The sequence below is a fragment of the Cucurbita pepo genome, chromosome 2, assembly GCF_057944985.1.
Source record: "Cucurbita pepo subsp. pepo isolate OVF chromosome 2, ASM5794498v1, whole genome shotgun sequence".
NCBI classification, from domain to species: domain Eukaryota; kingdom Viridiplantae; phylum Streptophyta; class Magnoliopsida; order Cucurbitales; family Cucurbitaceae; genus Cucurbita; species Cucurbita pepo.
Window position 1 is genome coordinate 13,439,384 of NC_141799.1, and position 17,016 is coordinate 13,456,399.

At 35.4% G+C, this 17,016-nt stretch overlaps 1 protein-coding gene and 1 pseudogene across 8 annotated transcripts; both read right to left on the reverse strand.

Moving 5' to 3' along the window:
- Window positions 1-4,356: 4,356 nt before the first annotated feature.
- On the reverse strand, window positions 4,357-6,648 carry LOC111785295 (F-box/kelch-repeat protein At5g60570 pseudogene; annotated as a pseudogene). 2 transcript variants are annotated; one of them, XR_015416000.1, is made up of 3 exons: window positions 6,439-6,648; window positions 6,116-6,181; window positions 4,357-6,001 (listed from the first exon to the last, which is right to left on the reverse strand). The product of XR_015416000.1 is annotated as an F-box/kelch-repeat protein At5g60570 pseudogene, transcript variant X2 (transcript). The 2 variants fall into 2 exon arrangements; XR_015415989.1 differs by having other exon boundaries at window positions 4,357-6,181.
- A 1,984-nt stretch (window positions 6,649-8,632) lies between these two features.
- Window positions 8,633-15,252, reverse strand: LOC111787530 (beta-galactosidase 8). 6 transcript variants are annotated; one of them, XM_087121797.1, is made up of 20 exons: window positions 15,099-15,252; window positions 14,636-14,812; window positions 14,453-14,548; window positions 14,093-14,205; window positions 13,883-13,949; window positions 13,687-13,779; window positions 13,174-13,317; window positions 12,936-13,024; window positions 12,722-12,827; window positions 12,515-12,602; window positions 12,158-12,276; window positions 11,608-11,769; window positions 11,219-11,421; window positions 11,005-11,114; window positions 10,788-10,897; window positions 10,522-10,632; window positions 10,214-10,315; window positions 9,479-9,687; window positions 9,068-9,401; window positions 8,633-8,972 (listed from the first exon to the last, which is right to left on the reverse strand). In XM_087121797.1, exons 2-20 carry the CDS (start codon window positions 14,801-14,803, stop codon window positions 8,865-8,867), a joined length of 2,532 nt encoding a protein of 843 aa, XP_086977923.1. In that variant the 5' UTR covers window positions 14,804-14,812; window positions 15,099-15,252; the 3' UTR covers window positions 8,633-8,864. The 6 variants fall into 6 exon arrangements, with proteins under 6 accessions (XP_086977923.1, XP_086977922.1, XP_086977919.1 ...); XM_087121796.1 differs by having other exon boundaries at window positions 15,069-15,249; XM_087121793.1 differs by having other exon boundaries at window positions 15,065-15,249.
- Window positions 15,253-17,016: the final 1,764 nt, after the last annotated feature.

The following is a 17,016-nucleotide window of genomic DNA, read 5'->3' on the forward strand; positions in this document are numbered from 1 at the left end:
TAGTTTTGATAGAAAAAATAAACAATAATTTAAATCTCTACGTTAACTCTAATTTGAATTAGGATCAATTTAAATTTGATTTTCTTTTTTTAAATACGGATAAATTTGAGTTTCATTTAAAATATTATATTTCTATAAAATTTTATATAAATATTTACCGATATCAACATAACTCTAAACTTAAAAAGTTAATGTAACATCCGAGATCCATCACTAGTAGATATTGTCATCACTAGTAGATATTGTCTTGTTTGGGCTTTCCTCTTCAGGCTTGCTTTCAAGGCTTTAAAACGTGTCTGCTAGGGGAAGGTTTCCACACCCTTATAAATGGTGGTTTATTCTCCTCCTCAACCAATGTGAAACATCACAATCCACCCCCTTTCGGGGCTCAGCGAACTCGTTGGCACTATTTCCTTCCTCCAATCGATGTGGGACCGCCTCCAAATCCACCTCCCCTTTGGGGCCCTGCGTCCTTACTGGCATACCACCTCGTGTCTACCCCCTTCGGGGAACAGCGAGAAGGTTGGCACATCGTCCGGTGTCTGGCTCTGATACCATTAGTAACGTCCCAGATTTACCGCTAGCAGATATTGTCCTCCTTGGGCTAATGTTGTGATGTCCTATATTGGTTGGAGAGGAGAACAAACCACTGTTTATAAAGGTGTGGAAACCTTCCCGTAGCAGATGCGTTTTAAAGCCTTGAGGCAAGCCCGTAAGGGAAAGTTCAAACAGGACAAAATCTAGTGGATGTGGGACATTACAATTAAATAATAATAATAATAACGATGACGATGAGAAGAAGGAGGGGTTATATAAATAAAAGACGTGGAATACACGCAAGTGGAAAAGAGTGGAAAAAGTCAAAAGGACATGAACCACAAATTCAAAATTGTGGCAATGCAGAATCCACTAAGTCCCTCCTAAATGCAATCTGATTAGGATCTAACCAAACCTTACCTTTCTATATTTCTATATCTATCACTTCCAATTATTCATATTAATAATAAGCTAGGTTTATTAATTGTTTATTTTGTACCAATCGAGCTCAAGTTCCGACAGCGTAGCATCTTAACGCTATTTGGGCTTAAGCTGTTGCTTCCAATCACTCGAGCTTCACGATAGTATCGAGACCTTATGAATTTTTATGAACAACACCATGCTTGATTGGCTCTAACCCTCAAAACTAACATCTCGACACTCTAAATATCTGCTTAAGTTAATTTTGGTAGCTCTAACTAATATTGATAGCTAACTTATTTCCTTGTTGGTTCCCTATTTTGTAGGGGATTTGAGGACATGGATAACCCTAGGCACGCTAGAAGTGTCCCTAGGTTGTCTGGCACCAAGTCGGTGACCGTCGACACATCAAGTGTCTCTCGTATACAGTTTGTCAAGCTTGTAAGTAAACTAATGTGATAACCAATGTGTAAACAAATGTTTACATGAATGATATCGAGAGCTTCATGATTGTAGTCACTATATTGGAGGTGTGTATTCTCAAAAGCTAATTATAACGTGGAATTGCTTACTAATTATAACTTTTTGTTTCAATAAAGTGTATATTCATACGTGGTAGATCAAACCTAATCATCTTTTTCACTCGAAACATTATAAAGCATTTTAAAAAGTAGTTTATATGGTGGTAGCATTATTAATAAGGATTGAAATGTTGATCCATGCTTTTAGTTTCTACTCGAACCCGATGAAAAAAGTTGAAATTATTCATGATGTGCCAAGAACCAGATTTGAACGGATGGCATGAGAATTTTCGGTCCTATGTTCTATCGTATGAACCCAATTTTTTTCAAAAATTTTTATTTTTAAATATTGTGACGTATCTCAAAATCATGAACCTAATTTTCTTCAAATATTTTTGTTTTTAAAAGTTTTAGGATTAACAAATCAAATGGGCAAAGGTAGTGTTGATATGTGACACGTGATGTGATATCTCAACAATCCCATTTTGGGATGACAAGGAAAACACAATAACAAATGAAACGTGGCACGCTTGACAAATGAGCTTGTGACATGTGGAAATAATGGCCAATTATGCAATTGATTGAAAGGGGTATGTTAGTGGTATAATTCCTAGTGACGTGTATGCCTAGTCATTGCACGTGGTTAGGGTTGTCAATATCTGTCGATATCGATCTTTCCACAAACCAACACGAGTTATTCCATCATGCTTTGTTCTCACTAAAATGCATTTCAGTAAAATTTTCAAGAGGTTACCCAACATAAAATGTCTACCAGCAAAATTCACTTAATCATGAAGTTAATATGATTGAGTCATCCGGCTTACTGGTATAGATAGTAACTTTCAATTCTTCTAAGCCTTTCTTTGTCATCTTATCCTTAGGATAGCTCTCATTCGAGTATGACCCGATTCATTCGTGCACCCCTTAGATGTTACAAGGTCCTACAAAATCTTAGTCACACGGCTAACAATTTTCCACTCAAACTCTTTTTCAGACTATGCCGCTCGTTCAATAGAGTTCAACCACGAATCACATATTATTATTTTTTTAAAATTTATCTCCTTTATTCATCACTCAAGGATTGAGTTTGATAGTGGTTCGATTTTTTTTTTTTTTTTTGTAGTAACATTTTTCTTCGATTTTTACAAGGGTATCAATGGTCATTTCTCAAAATCTACTTTCTCGTTTTAATTTTTTAGTATTTTGAATCGAGACGGTTCTAAACCTAAAATCTAAAATATTTAAGACCATAATCTTAATTAAAAGACCGGAAAAAAAAACCTTATCGATATTTTTTAATGTTTAGAGTGAATGTTACGAGAAATTATTATATTTTTAAATTTAAAAAACACTTTTTAAAATAATTTTTTCGTGGATGATTCAAGAAGCTTTAAATAACATTTTTAAATTTTATTAAAAAAAAATATAAAAACTCAGAAGGCAACGGTCCATTTAGTGCGATTTAGTAAGCCGACAATTATCCTTCCAAATCAAATTAGGGCTTGCCCACTTCCTTTTGTCGTTTTCGAAAGAAACAAAAGTTTTATATATATCTCTAAATTTTAATTGAAAACTAAGTTATATTCACTTTTTTTTATTATTATTATTAATATTGTTATTTATAAATATTTCTTTAGTTAATGTATCAAATAACCCAATAACTTAGGGATAAAATATTATATTCTTGAACCAATAGGAAAAAGTTCAATTTTCACTAAAAAAAAATTATTTTTGAATTTTTATAAAAGATCGAAAATAAAAGAAAAACAATTTTAAAAAATAAAATTGTTATCGAACGAGATGGTTTAGCTTTTAAAGGTTTTAAATTGCCATAAAAACTTAGTTGTTAATGTTGAGAATTGATAATTTGTTCTAAAGTGGCGTTGGTTGACCACCTTAAACCGACCCCAATCACTAAAAACCTCTTTCCGAAGATGATAGCTCCAAGAACATCAACATCAAATTCTCATATTAGACCGTCTTTTTTAAAGTTATCATTCAAAGCAAAAGCAAAACAAAATTAGAGAAAAAACCACAAATAGGTAAAAAGGGAAGGGCCTAATATTTTAGGATTAAAGCATACTTAAAACAATTGTAAATCACTACTTCCCAAATCGTCTCTTCTCTTCCTTCTATTGAATTTCGTCTACACTATCTTCAACTTAATAGATTTCGAACCAAAATCAGCTCGTCACTCCCTAAAGTTAAGGACGGGTCGAACCATCATTTTGTCATCGACTCGACCCAAAAATAATTGATAATAATGTTGAGCATGTTAGGCTAGTGAGTAGGCTTTATTGTAGAGTGGACTTTAGTCAAATATTTGGAGCCTATGAGGAGATGGCATCATTTTATATTTTTTTTTTTATCATTCACAAAAACGACAAAACTTTGAGACAAAATTTATAATTTAACCTTAAATCTTCTTATACACCTTAAAAGATTCCCCCGTTAAGCAATTTTTGCTAAAATGTCCCCCAAAAACATGAAAATAAAAATAGTTATCCTATGAAACTAAAAATGATTTTCAAAATCCCGATGGGCTTGGACTGTTACAAATGGTATCAAAGCTAGACACCGAATGGTATGTCAGCGAAGACGTTGGGCCCCAAAGAAGAGGATTGTGAGATCCCACATCAATTAGAGAGGGGAACGAGGGACAATAAGGACACTGAGGCCTTAAGGGAGTGGATAGTGAAATTCCACATCTGTTGAGGAGAAGAACGAAACATCCTTTATAAGAGTGTGGAAACCTCTCCCTAGCAGACACGTTTTAAAAAGCTCGAAGGAAATCTCAAAGAAAAGTCCAAAAAGGACAATATCTACGGATACCATTGAATCAAAGCATAGAAATGTTAAGAATTGAATAGTTATGAAGTGAGCAGAGCAGAGAGGCTATAATGATTTATTAGTAAAGACAGAATGAAGAAACAGAATGCATGTCACTGACAACAGAAGAACTTGATCAAACTAACCAACAGCTGACCATAGAAACAAAAGAGATGATAAGCAGATTCAAATGCAAAACAGAAAAAACCATACGTACATGGCAACCAACCAACAGTTGTAGCCGACCAAGATCTGGTTTCAGACTCCGGCTCTCTTCTCTCAAATTATTCTATAAGCAGCAACCCATAACAGCACAGTTATAGACGAACACTCCGACGTGCTCCTTCACACCAAGAAACTTCCAATCCAACGCGCCATTCCTCATCCCGAACTTCGGAGAACAAGCGTTCAGTACGATCGCTTCACCATTTGGACCTTTTTGCCCACCTACAACCAGAAGTTCCTCCCCACAGGCTTTGAAAGCCAGGCCCCATCCGTTTGAAGAATCAGCCCTCAGAGGAAGCCTTCCCAATATATTCCACATGTTCTTCCCCTTGTCATACCTCTTAATCAGGTTGCTTAAATACTCCACTGCATATAATTCGTTATCCACCACAGCAACAAGGGGAGGCGCCTGAGCAGCCCTATTAACATACGGATACATTCCCTCAATTTTTCTCCATTTTCTTGTTTCAAAATTGTACTCCTCCCCACAAGTTAATGAAACAGTGGAGCTCAACATTCCACCGATCACGTAAAACTTCCCATCCATGAAAAATCCCGAGCATAATCTACGCGGGGTCGTCATCTTCGGTAGTGTTTCCCATGTACCCAATGAAGAGTCATACAACTCTGCAGAGTCTAAAACGTTCCCGTTTATATCACTCCCACCTGCAACGATAGCGATTGAACCAAGGCTACCGGAGCCAAACAGACAGCGAGGTAGATTCATTCCTTGACACTTTGCCCAACTCTTACAAGTCGAGTTATACTTCCATATAGCAAAATCAAACATCTCACGCCCAAAAACTAACAGTTCGTTTCCTACAGCTAACGATTCCTTGTCTGCGTGATGGAAGCACTCATCACAAGGCATCTTAGGCAAAGTCATCCATAATTTTCTCAAAGGATCAAATGCTTCCCAACCCTTTAAGTCACAAACCAGATACACCCAATGCTCCTTAATCCCCAAATGCTTTCTCCACCCATATAGATCACCATTTTTGACTAACTTGTTAAACCTCGAGTTAATACACGACAACGAAGTGTAATCCGATGGGCAAGCCAAAGCAAGGCAATCCATGGCAACATCATCAATAAGACCAGGGAACAGTGAATCACTTGATCTAAGTTGATGACCATCATCCACTCTTCCTCTTGTGTTCAAGTCCAAGAGATGAGGTACTTCTTCTTCTTCATTATCCACCTCCATATCAGTAGCAACACAAATTCTGTTTTTCATGTTAATAACTATTTGGTATACCCAAAGAAAACCCAAATTTACGAAACAAAATCCATAAAAGTTAAACAAAAAAGCTATCTATGCCACCTCTCTGGAGAATCCTCCCCGCATCCAGAAAAAAAATTTATGATCCTTGTGCGCAATTAGATACCGTCTATTTATTCCTTCCATCAATCCAACAATTTCAAAAACCTAGCCCGTGATAACCTCACAAATTTCTCCATATATGTATCTATACAATTACCAAAAAAAACTAAACACCATTCAGCGCCAAGCCATTCAAATCCAAAGTAGAACTAGAAGCGAACAAATAAGAGGAGGATTGGATTTAGAATCCCGTTAATACCATGAATTGGAACACGTTTCCGGACGCCTTCCAGCCGCTACCCGGAAATTCAAACGGAATACTCATCTGAAAAATCAAACATCCAAAAGAACAAAAAGGAATTAACCACCAATTCAAACTCCATTGCAGCAGTCACACAATTCATCGCAAAAATTCATGGCCCCATTCCGATCCCGACCATAGAAAGTCCCATCGGTCGAGATCGAAATCAAAAAACAACGCAGATCCACCAGAAGAAACATGAAATCAATAATCCGAAAGGGGAAAAAGCAAAATAGAACATAACAGGAAGACCGGAAATTTGAATCAGATCCTGGAGTTACCGGTGGACGGAGGTAAAGGAGTTGAGAAGAAACATGTCACCGGTGCGCGGCGGAGGGCGGCGGCGTGAGAAATGGAGAGTACTGAGAGAGATCGAAGGGTGTGGGGCTATGGAAACCAGAAAGAATGGGGCAGTTTCGCAGCGATGGCCGTACATTTGGATATTTGTACTGCTTGCGACTCTTTACCATCATCGCTTCTCTAAAGCTTTCTTTTTTCCCTTTTTTTTTTTCAACTTTCCTTTTTCGACCTTCCTTTTTTTTATTTTTTCTGACAAGAAAAATCATATTCTTCATCTTTATTATTATTATTTTTTTTTTATGTTCTAAAAAAATAAATATGAAGATTCATTTACAAACGTTAAAAAAAAAAAAAAAAAAAAAGAGAGAGAGAGATTCGATAATTGAGAAACGTGATTGACTAAAAAGACTCGATATTTAGTCGAGTCATCTCCGGGTGTTGTAGGAAGTAGATTTAGTAAGTTCGGTCAAAACGAGTTATATATAGACAAAGGTGGAGATGACGTCGAGTTCACATAGCGCTTGTGGATTGGACCATACACATGCTATAATTGTAACTACAGTGGGAAGCAAGGCTACAAGGTAAATAAATCGAGAACATTTGTCTTGATTCTCATTGTTCTTTGCAATTGTCGACGTGTTTCAAGTCAATAGAGGATGACAGAGTTGATAAATTTTATTCGATATTCGTACATATACATATACATAATATATAGATATATATAGACGAAACGTATATGATATATGTAATGCATTTAAAGTGGTATTGTAGAGTAGGAGATTAAAACTCTATATTTATTTTATTATATGAGCTCACATTATTTTAGCAAAAAAAAAAAAAAAAAAAAAGAAACTATAACTACAGTGCCTTATTTATTTTATGTAATCCAATCAATTACTAACTTTATTTTATTTTTGAAAAGTAAAACATGTCGACACAAAGTTCGAAGGGGGACAAGGTTTTAGTTATTTTATTTTATTTCTTTGAAAAAATGGGACAATCTTCATTAAATATAATTGTTGTTATATTATTTGCTAAGGATGAATTAAATTATTAAATGTTTCAATATAATTCGTTAGGATTTGTATCATATATATTAAAGTTCAAATGTTGTGGCAACGCTCGAAAGATAAAAGAACTTACGTCAGTTGAAACTTACTCACTTGTATGATATTTGGCCTAGCACACGTCCGAGTATTAGATTAGTATAGTAGACCTATCCAATGACATATTCAAACTTATCAAAAGGTAACGTGATCTTTTATGTAGCATTCTGTCATAATAGACTCATACCCAATTGAACCAAAGTCTATGAGATTTCACCTAACCTATGTTAGCATGACTAGCTTCCACTTTTTGGATACCTTAATTTGATTGTATCCAATGATTTTATGGCAAGATTGTGAAATTGTTATAAATTTTGCTCATTGTTGAACACTCGATCCGAAATTATATGAGTTGTGGGCCTTCTCATGAATCGATTGATCGTTTGGGAGATTGACCAACTCGAATTGGTTGATCAAAAAAGCCTGAAATCATATCCATCCTAACTCATATACACCCTTAACATGAGTCCTTGAATTGATTGAACGATAACAATCCAATTTCGATTTGGTACCGGGTATATCACATTCAATAGCCAATCAATCCCAAAAATTGAAGCAATTAATGGTAACACTGGCCACTATGAAGCCCAAGTATATAGCAACTACGAAAGCTACATGACTTCAAGAACTAATCTCTAAATTAAATGGGAAAGCAACTAATTAAGCAAAGATCGGCATTAGTTGACCTAATCCATTAACATTTATTATACACTCACCAAGTATTCAAATTAAAACATTGATCTTTTGTACATAAGATCACTTAGAATTTTGGATTTCATATAGGAATTGGAATGGTATGGTTGTGACTTCAAATGAAAATTTGAATTGTCACACATTTCTAGATCTCACCATTACACCATTCTTAGTTCCAAATGTCAGTCGAAGTTTTAAATAATTTTTAGTTAAAAAATGTTGATGAAAAAGTTAAAAATAATATTACAACTCTTAAAATAATAATGATACAAAATTTCATCATTTTTTTTTATTTTTATTATATAACTTAGGAAAAGACAATTATATGAACTAAATGAACAATAAAACAGTGCAGATGAAAAACAGAACACCAAAGTTTCAGAAGCTTAGAAATGTGCATTAGAAATGTAAGAGCTTTCTATCCCAAGAAGTCGCCTTTATTGTTATACAGATTGATCCATTTTGATGGAGTTTATTAGCCTTTTGCAAGATATAATGCACCAAATTCTGATATTCAAGTATTTTTTTCTCAATTTTTTTTTTAAATTTTTTTTATTTTTAGTTTCCTCTCTTCCTTTAGTTCGGTAGTAATCATAGTACGTACCTTGTTATTCACAAGAGGCTTCCACAGCCAAGCTCTTTGTTTTTCCTCTACAAGGATCGCCGAACGCTTTAATCGACACTTGAACGCTACAACTTTTCGATCCAATGCAAGCCTGTAGACAAGAGTAAGCATCAATGAGTACACAATCCAGTTCTAACACATGCACAGAAACACCATAAATTTCTACTGTATCAGGAAATATAAAACCTTTTGTACAGTGGAGAGTGCATTTTGGCTGCTGCATTGACCTTGGCTAAAGCTCCCACAAGTTCCAAGAGGAGTGCCAAAACTTGCAAATTTTATAGAAGAAATGATCTGATTGGGAGATGGACACTCAAGAGAGAGTACGGGTCCTGATTTCTGTAGTTTGGTGTCTGAGCTCCACATATCTACAGGTGGTGGATGGGACTCAGATACATGGGCACACACAGATTCGATCTGTTTCGAAGCGAACGACAATCGAGTTGGATCGCTGCCAATTTCCTCAAAAAGTACTAGGGTGTTGCCAGTAGGTTTCAACCAGGATTGAGGTACATGGTATCTGAGAATTAGGAAGATAAGATACAAGGACATTTGAAGTTACTTGGAAGCCTTATCCTCAAGTTAGTGAAAACTTACAGAGTTTGGGATGGTTTGTCACAGTTCTTAAGGCATTTGCTTGACCTATAAGCTCCTCTGTAATTGCAATATGCGGTACAATGACTGGAGGCAATATATGATGGCCAATAACGGCCAATACTTTGTCCGTTTATCCATGCCTCGCCCTTTCCAAAGCCTGTGTAGTCTAATGCAACAGGGTCATTACCATCAGGGGCATCGAACGTGGTCTGAATCAACAGATTGTTAGTGGAAATCCATGTGCCTCATACTTTACCTTTTGTGGTTTAACTCACTTACACGTCATTCACAGAAAAAGCTACCCATAATTATGGTGCATACTTGAATAAGATGATGAAATGTTAAAATGCAAGCAATTGTCTTAGCAGAACAACATCTAACAAACTTGTATGAGAGGTATCTTCGAACCTAGCGAACGTATTTCCAACGTTTATAAAAGAAAGACGAATAGAAAACGTATTTTCAACCTTTATAAAGGAAAGACTAATAGAGACTAAATATTTTTAGAAGAGTTAGAATCAATTTTAAACTTTATTTAAAATAAAGGACTAAATTCAACTTTTGAAAGTATAGAGAAAATTCAAAATACAAGACCAAAATCATATTTATATAACCGAGAAAATGTTCAACATAATCTAGACCAATCTTGTAAAACAAGGAGTCCCCTCGCTCTCTAGTAGGAAACAACTCTAACTATTTTCTTCTTCTTATAAATCATACATGAAATAACCATACCTTGTACCACGTCAAAGGTTTATTCTTAGGCAAGCTTGGTTGTGAAAGCCATTGTGAAGAGCTTCCACTCGACGGTCCTAAATCTTCACCTTTAAGTCCAATCTACCATCAAACGACAAAAAAAAAAAAAAAAATTATGAAAAAAGGTTAAATTACAGCATTGATGCGTATGAAAGAGACTACAAAAGAAACTAATAATAAAAAAATGAAACTAAAGGCATACTACGATGACTTTAATCAAATCATGAAACAACGACTGCGGTAGCAGTATAAGGCAATTAAACTCCAGGATGTTTGAAGAAACCAACCTGATATGTCCATTGTCCAGAAGAGATATCAACAGTGATGCCATTTTTTTGGCTTTCCAGTTTTACCCCTGTGACCCCTGCCCCTTTCGTCTCAAAAAATGCTCCATAATGCTGATATATTGCATTACAGAGTTTGTGGGTTAAAAATATATAATAAAAAATCATCCAATAAAAGAAATTCACATTGCAATTTTTTTTTTTTTTTGAGATTCAGGTAATGATTTCTCGCAAGATATATGCCGGCACAAATTTAAGTGAAGCAGAACCTGAAGTCCCACTGTCAAACTCAGGAGGTCAATTGTATTTTTCCCAGGTACCAGTGTGATGGGGATCTCCAAAGAAACCTTAGAATTGCCTTTACTACCTCTTCCACTTCCTACAAAGAAATTCAAACAACATCTATAAAGCAGCACCATTGCAACAACGCAGGAGTAATTTTAAAGGCATTCAAATGCACAGAACCAAATAATTAATTCCAATCACCTGCAAGCTTTTTATTAATAAAAACGTGAAGAGCATGGCCAAGGGATTCAACATGGAGGACAGTTTCCGTTCCATTTTCAAGGAAAGGTTCGTCACCTTTTATATCAGTGCTGCCAAATGGTAGTAGCAAAAGTTGACAAAACTATTTTTAGAAACTGGTTGGCAGTCCGTTGAATAAAGAAACTGAAGATTTAATAATAAATAGAGTACATACCTTAAAGAATACCACAAGTAATCGCTTTGATCTGCTGTAGTATTTATTTGCTCTGAAAGTCCAAGTTTCGCAAAAGAATTATCCTTTGAGATACCAACTGGTTCGTCTATCCAACCCCAGCCTGAGTCAAATGCTTCAGAAGCACTAGCATCAACTTTCAAAGGTTGGTTTGAAAAGGATGGCCTCGTTGTTACCGAATTAATCTGCCATAAAATGAGGTATACTTCATCCGTGCAACAATTAAGTCAATTAGGAGCAAATAAAAGGAGCGATAAGAATTGAAAGGAAATATTCACTTGACTAGAGTACCAACAATGACAAGTCACAAACAAAAGATAAGAATTTTAGTTCTCGGCTGCAAATACATTTGCTGAGAAGAAAACAATAACCTTTGCAGTATTGAGCACCACATTCTTGCAGTCAGGCAAGATGCTAACAGACCATGCTGGCAAATGATATGTATTACCATTGAAAGTCACCGTCGCATCAGATTGGGTATCCACATTGGCAAGAAAAGCACAACATTGAGAACCGGACTTATAAACAGTCGCCTGAAATTAGTACAAAGAATAACATCTTAACCATTTTTTACCATCTTTATTCAATGAATGCACAGCACACGAAGGAATATGATTATTTAAGGTAAGAGCACAGTTTTATAATTGTGATCTGGACAACTTTTCCTTGGATACTCTCTTCAAAATTTCTGCGAGGAGTTTCTTCTGATTTTCTTACCATACATTCTGATGCATAATTCCGCTAGGTTCCATGTTAAACTAAAGCCAGAAATAGTAGTCGTTCTTTCGTATACCAAGTCAAAACTCTAATTGTTTCCCCTACTAAAAGGAATCCAAACTAGACGTACATTTCAACTTATTATTGTACTGGGTAAGCTCTTGATAGTTTTAAGACGAAAAGACAGTTATCGGAATAACCTACCTCCAAATTTTGACCAAGAGAACTAACTGCGGGTTCTGTGCTCACTAATGCTTCTTCGCACATCTTTATAGCCTTGTGGACTTCCCTCAAGTGACCCCAATTAGGTTGCCTAACCAGTCCTGCAGAATAGAAGAATAATTGTATAGAAGAGAAGTAGATTGTAAAGAATTAGGATGATCGTGTATCCATATCGTTTCTTTTTTTCCATTTTTATGATTACGTTCACAACATCACTACAATTCCAACCAGCATCTTCATTCTTTGCACAAAATTTGAAGATATAATTGCAATACTTGAGAAGATTTTTACATCTTAACAAATCAGTTAAGAACAATATTTAATAGACGGAAACCATACCATACTCATCTATAGGGGCATCATAATCATAACTAGTAGAAATAAACGGTCCACCAGTAGTCCTACCAAAGTTTGTCCCACCATGGTACTGTATTAGAGAAAATAAGGAAAAACCGATGCCATCTATCATGGGTTCATACGTTTCAAGGAAACGTAAATAAATCATTTATTCTGTCAACCATAATGAGCATATCACAAGTGGAGTACCATGTAATAATTCTGTAAAGTTCCACCATTCTGATAAAAGCGTGCCACAGCATATGCAAGATCTTCCACGGGTCTGTATGGCGAGGCTCCACCAAAGGAAAGAAACCTATGATAAAATAATCGAAATTGTCAAAAGCGTAAATGACTCGTGCGTAATTAAGAAATCGAGTTGACAGAGAACAAAATGCAGGAAACAGTAAATGCGAAAGTCTACCATCCAGTCCAATTCTCAGTCCAGATTTTGGGCTTATTCTTAGAATTTGGCGTGAATTGATCACAGTAGAATCCATTGCAAGTGTTAATCTGTGGGGCCACATGACAAGCACGGGGAAGTTGTATATAATCAGGTAAGTTTATATTCAATCAAAATTTGGCCTAGCTGTAAAGTGTAACTAGAGCAATTAAGATTTGTCGTCTACAATTTATGGTCATGATACGGAAAGATTCCTCACAATAGGATCGGGGGCATCAGGTTGGTTGCACATAACCCAAGGAACTCCCGTGTTCAAAGACGTAGCCATGGTTGCCGCCCATTGGATATAGGATTTAGCAGCAGATCCATAAGAAGACTGAACGTTTCCATATTCATTTTCAATCTGTTTTTAGAAGAAAAGCAGCCATTATATTAACTTATAAGTACTCTTACTTCAAATGTGTGATAGTCGTGAGACACCATCACCAGGACATATGGAGTAAAAAATAATGGTGGTTGAACATATTGTTAGGACTCTCCAGAATGGTATGATGACATTGTCAACTTCTAGCATAACCTATAATAATTTTGCTTTGGGCTTCCCAAAAACTATCATACCAATTATGTATTTTTTTTATTTATATATTCATGATCATTCTCTAAATTAGTCAATGTTGGACTCCCCCAATCCACCTTGGATTGCTTTCATTTATGCTCTCACAAAGGGAGAGGAGGGAGAAATAGAAGAAGGTACTTGAAAATTGAAATCCACCTGAGATAGAATAACTGGTCCGCCCTGAGAGGCATATAATTTCTCCTGCTTCAAGACATCGACAATCTTGGCTGTAAATCGCTTCATTTCAGCCTATACAAAACCATTATTTATTTTTTCTTAATATGAGGATAAACACGACACTGGAGAAGAAAAAAAAAAGCAAAAGCACCGAAATGGTAAAGTTATACTTAACCTTGAATGGTTCATTATCTGTGCGGAATTTAATGCCAGGTACGAAATGCAACCAAACTGGAAAACCTCTGTTTTTACATCAAACAGTTTCCGGGGGGAAAATCAAATATAAAAAACGTTATGGGCATTGCACAAAAGGGAAGAGGTGTAAAACCCAGAGAGAACGGAAATGGAAAGCAACTGACGAATTGAGAATGGAAAAGAGATGTACCCGTAATTCCATTCCGCGCACACATAAGGACCAATTCGTATATGTACATATAGACCAGCAGCTCCTACCAGCTTTACGAATTTAACTAAATCCTTCCTTCCCTCGAAGTCATACTGTTGATTGAGAAATCGCAACATATTATGTAGTAATCATGTAAAAATGAATAATAATTGCCACTGTTTGGTCAACGAGAAAACGTAAGAAGACCGAAAAAAATGATAACAGAAGACAGGTTCCATCCATCATTGAGCTTTTTCAGGGGCAACTCAACGGTGAACAGATTTCTCAAATATCTCCCAATCCAACAATTTCCTTGGAACCAAACGCCGCTCTTGGATCAACGAAGTCGCGAAAATGTACCTGGTTTCGAACAGGTTCGTGTAGATTCCAGAACACGTAAGTTTCAATCACATCCAGACCTCCATCCTTAGATTTCTGAATAAGGTCCGGCCACATCTGCCGAGTACAAACACCACTAACCGATTCAGATAGAAAAATCCTCAGAGAAAGAACGTCAAAGTTCCAAGGCTGAAGGAGACAAACCTCAGGAGTGCTGCGAGGATAGTGTATGGATCCAGAAACCAACACTCTCCGCTTGCCGTCGATCACCAGCGCCCGATGATCGTACGTCACATTGGCCGCAAGCGAAAATGAGTCTAAAACGCCTAAAACTAACAAAACAACCACTAGCGCATATCGAACTCCCGTCATTGCTAAAATCTAATCCAAAACAACAAGAATTTCACCAAAAGAACAAAATCCACAGGTATATATATCGCCATCAAGCGTAATTTCTCATTTTCCTCAACACAAACAATTATCGAAATCGCTTAACACTCCACTTCCATCAACACACAAACACATTACAAAAGGCTCTCACAGTAAGAATGTTGCTTCAATACTTAGAACAACGAACAACAAGAATGAATCAGAGAAAAAAATAGAGATAATGTTAGCATCAAGCAAGCTAACCTACAGAGGAAGGAAACACGGCACCTCTTGATACCTCAAGTTCCGAACCGAATCAAACACGTCTTCTTTCTTCAACTTCTTCTTGTTCTTCTAGTTGTTTCTCTCTCTAGATTTGAATTTCTCTCTCTACTGTAAGTGAACTTTTAGTCTCTCACTCCATAGTTTTCCCTGCCATATTCTGTATAACTGTACCCTGTTGTTGCCGTGGATTATTATTATGGAGGACGCGGGAGAAAGAATGTCAGAATCTGCTGCGGTCGAGTCTAGGAAAATTGGCGATGTGTTCACCGCTCGATTTCTGCCACGTGTTCTATGTGTGATTGTTGTGTAAGACCAAATGAAGCTTTAATTTTGACCGCTTATCTATATTATATATATATGGAGGGAATTCCCAACCTATCACAATAATATAAATAATAATAATAATAATATATACAAAAATAATGTTAAAAGTATTATTAAAACTAATATGGCAAACTTTTGAATTCTTTTTTTTTTTCAGAATTTTAAAAGTATATTTATTGATTTTATTAATTTTATTTCTTGTTGGTTTTTGATATTTGGACTTTCAATTATTTTTATAATTTTGTATTTAGTCTTAGTCATTAAATATGATGATTTGAATGTGTTGTAATGGAATTATTAGTATTATATATTATAGAACTATACATCTTTTTTTATAAAATAAGGAAAAAAATCCGTATAATTTATTATAAAGATACAAGTTAAATAAATTTTATGTATTTATCCATGTTCAGACTTGACACTAGATGACTCTGTTATTCCAAATCGGTATGATATTGTCCACGACTCATGACTCTGGTATTTTCCAGAATGGTATGATATTGTCCACGACTCTCTATAATACGATATTGTCCACTTTGACCATAAACTCTCATGACTTTGCTTTGGGCTTCCTAAGAGGCCTCATCCTAATGCTTATAAACCCACCATCATTCTCTAAATTAGCCAATGTGGACCTCTTCCCCACAATCCTCAACAGCATTTTACGGGTCCTTTTAACATACTTTATTCTCATTCACATGCATCTTATGAAAAATTTCTAAGAGGTCATTCAACATAAAATTGATCACAACAAAGCACGGTTAGCCGTACAGTTCTTGTAATTAAACTGTGGAAGAAGGAAGTCAAATTATCTACTGGGTGTAATTAGTTCATTTTTTTATTTTTTAATCTTTAAATTTGTACTTTTTTTTATTGTCCTTTTAAGTTAACATTACAACTCTAAGCAAAATTCAAAATCATATTTAAATTTAATTTTTAAGTTTTTTTATTTATTTTTATTTTTTATATTTCCCACAATCAACCAAGAATCTTCGCCCCCTCTTGTTTTTTTCTTCTCAACAGCGTTTGACCCATTTTCCTTTTTCTTTTTTATATTTTTATTTTTTATTTTATTTTCGGTGAAGACTCTTGTCGGGGGTTGAAGTGGTCCCACAGACAGCTGTCCAATCAGCACCACTGGTATTCTTTAAGTACAATGCACTCGATTCCACACGATCCTCCCACTTTTATTTATTTAATTCTTAATAAAATTTCATGGATTATGTTCTGGAACATTTAATTAGGTTAAATTATAAATAATATTATTGGAGTTTGAATATAGTTTTAATTTTCGACATTTATAATTTTCAACGTTTTAATTTAATATTTCTACTTTCAATGGTATGTGGTTTGGTTACACATGTCGTGTTACAAAAGTCAACCTTTTTTTGTTGACTTTACTTTAGCAATAGGTAAGGGATTGTGCTATTTCAAATTTAATTTAATTTTCAAAAAAATAAAAAGTAAATATTAAATTTGAGACGGTCGTTCACCACCCAACCTAACATTTTGTTTTCGAGTTGAGTTGGGTTAGGTTTGGTTGTTATATTAATAACTAGAATTTCATTAAAATTCAATTATTAAACATTCTCGAGTCACAAGGCATC

Bases quoted from the DNA above. Each gene is read 5' to 3' on its own strand.
- LOC111787530 (XM_087121797.1), bottom strand. From the start codon at position 14,803: ATGACGGGAGTTCGATATGCGCTAGTGGTTGTTTTGTTAGTTTTAGGC. The intron at 13,025-13,173 runs GTGAGGAATCTT...GTGGCCCCACAG, and splicing joins CTGATGCCCCCGATCCTATT to ATTAACACTTGCAATGGATT. The intron at 10,316-10,521 runs GTTGGTTTCTTC...GTTTGATGGTAG, and splicing joins CTGGACAATGGACATATCAG to ATTGGACTTAAAGGTGAAGA.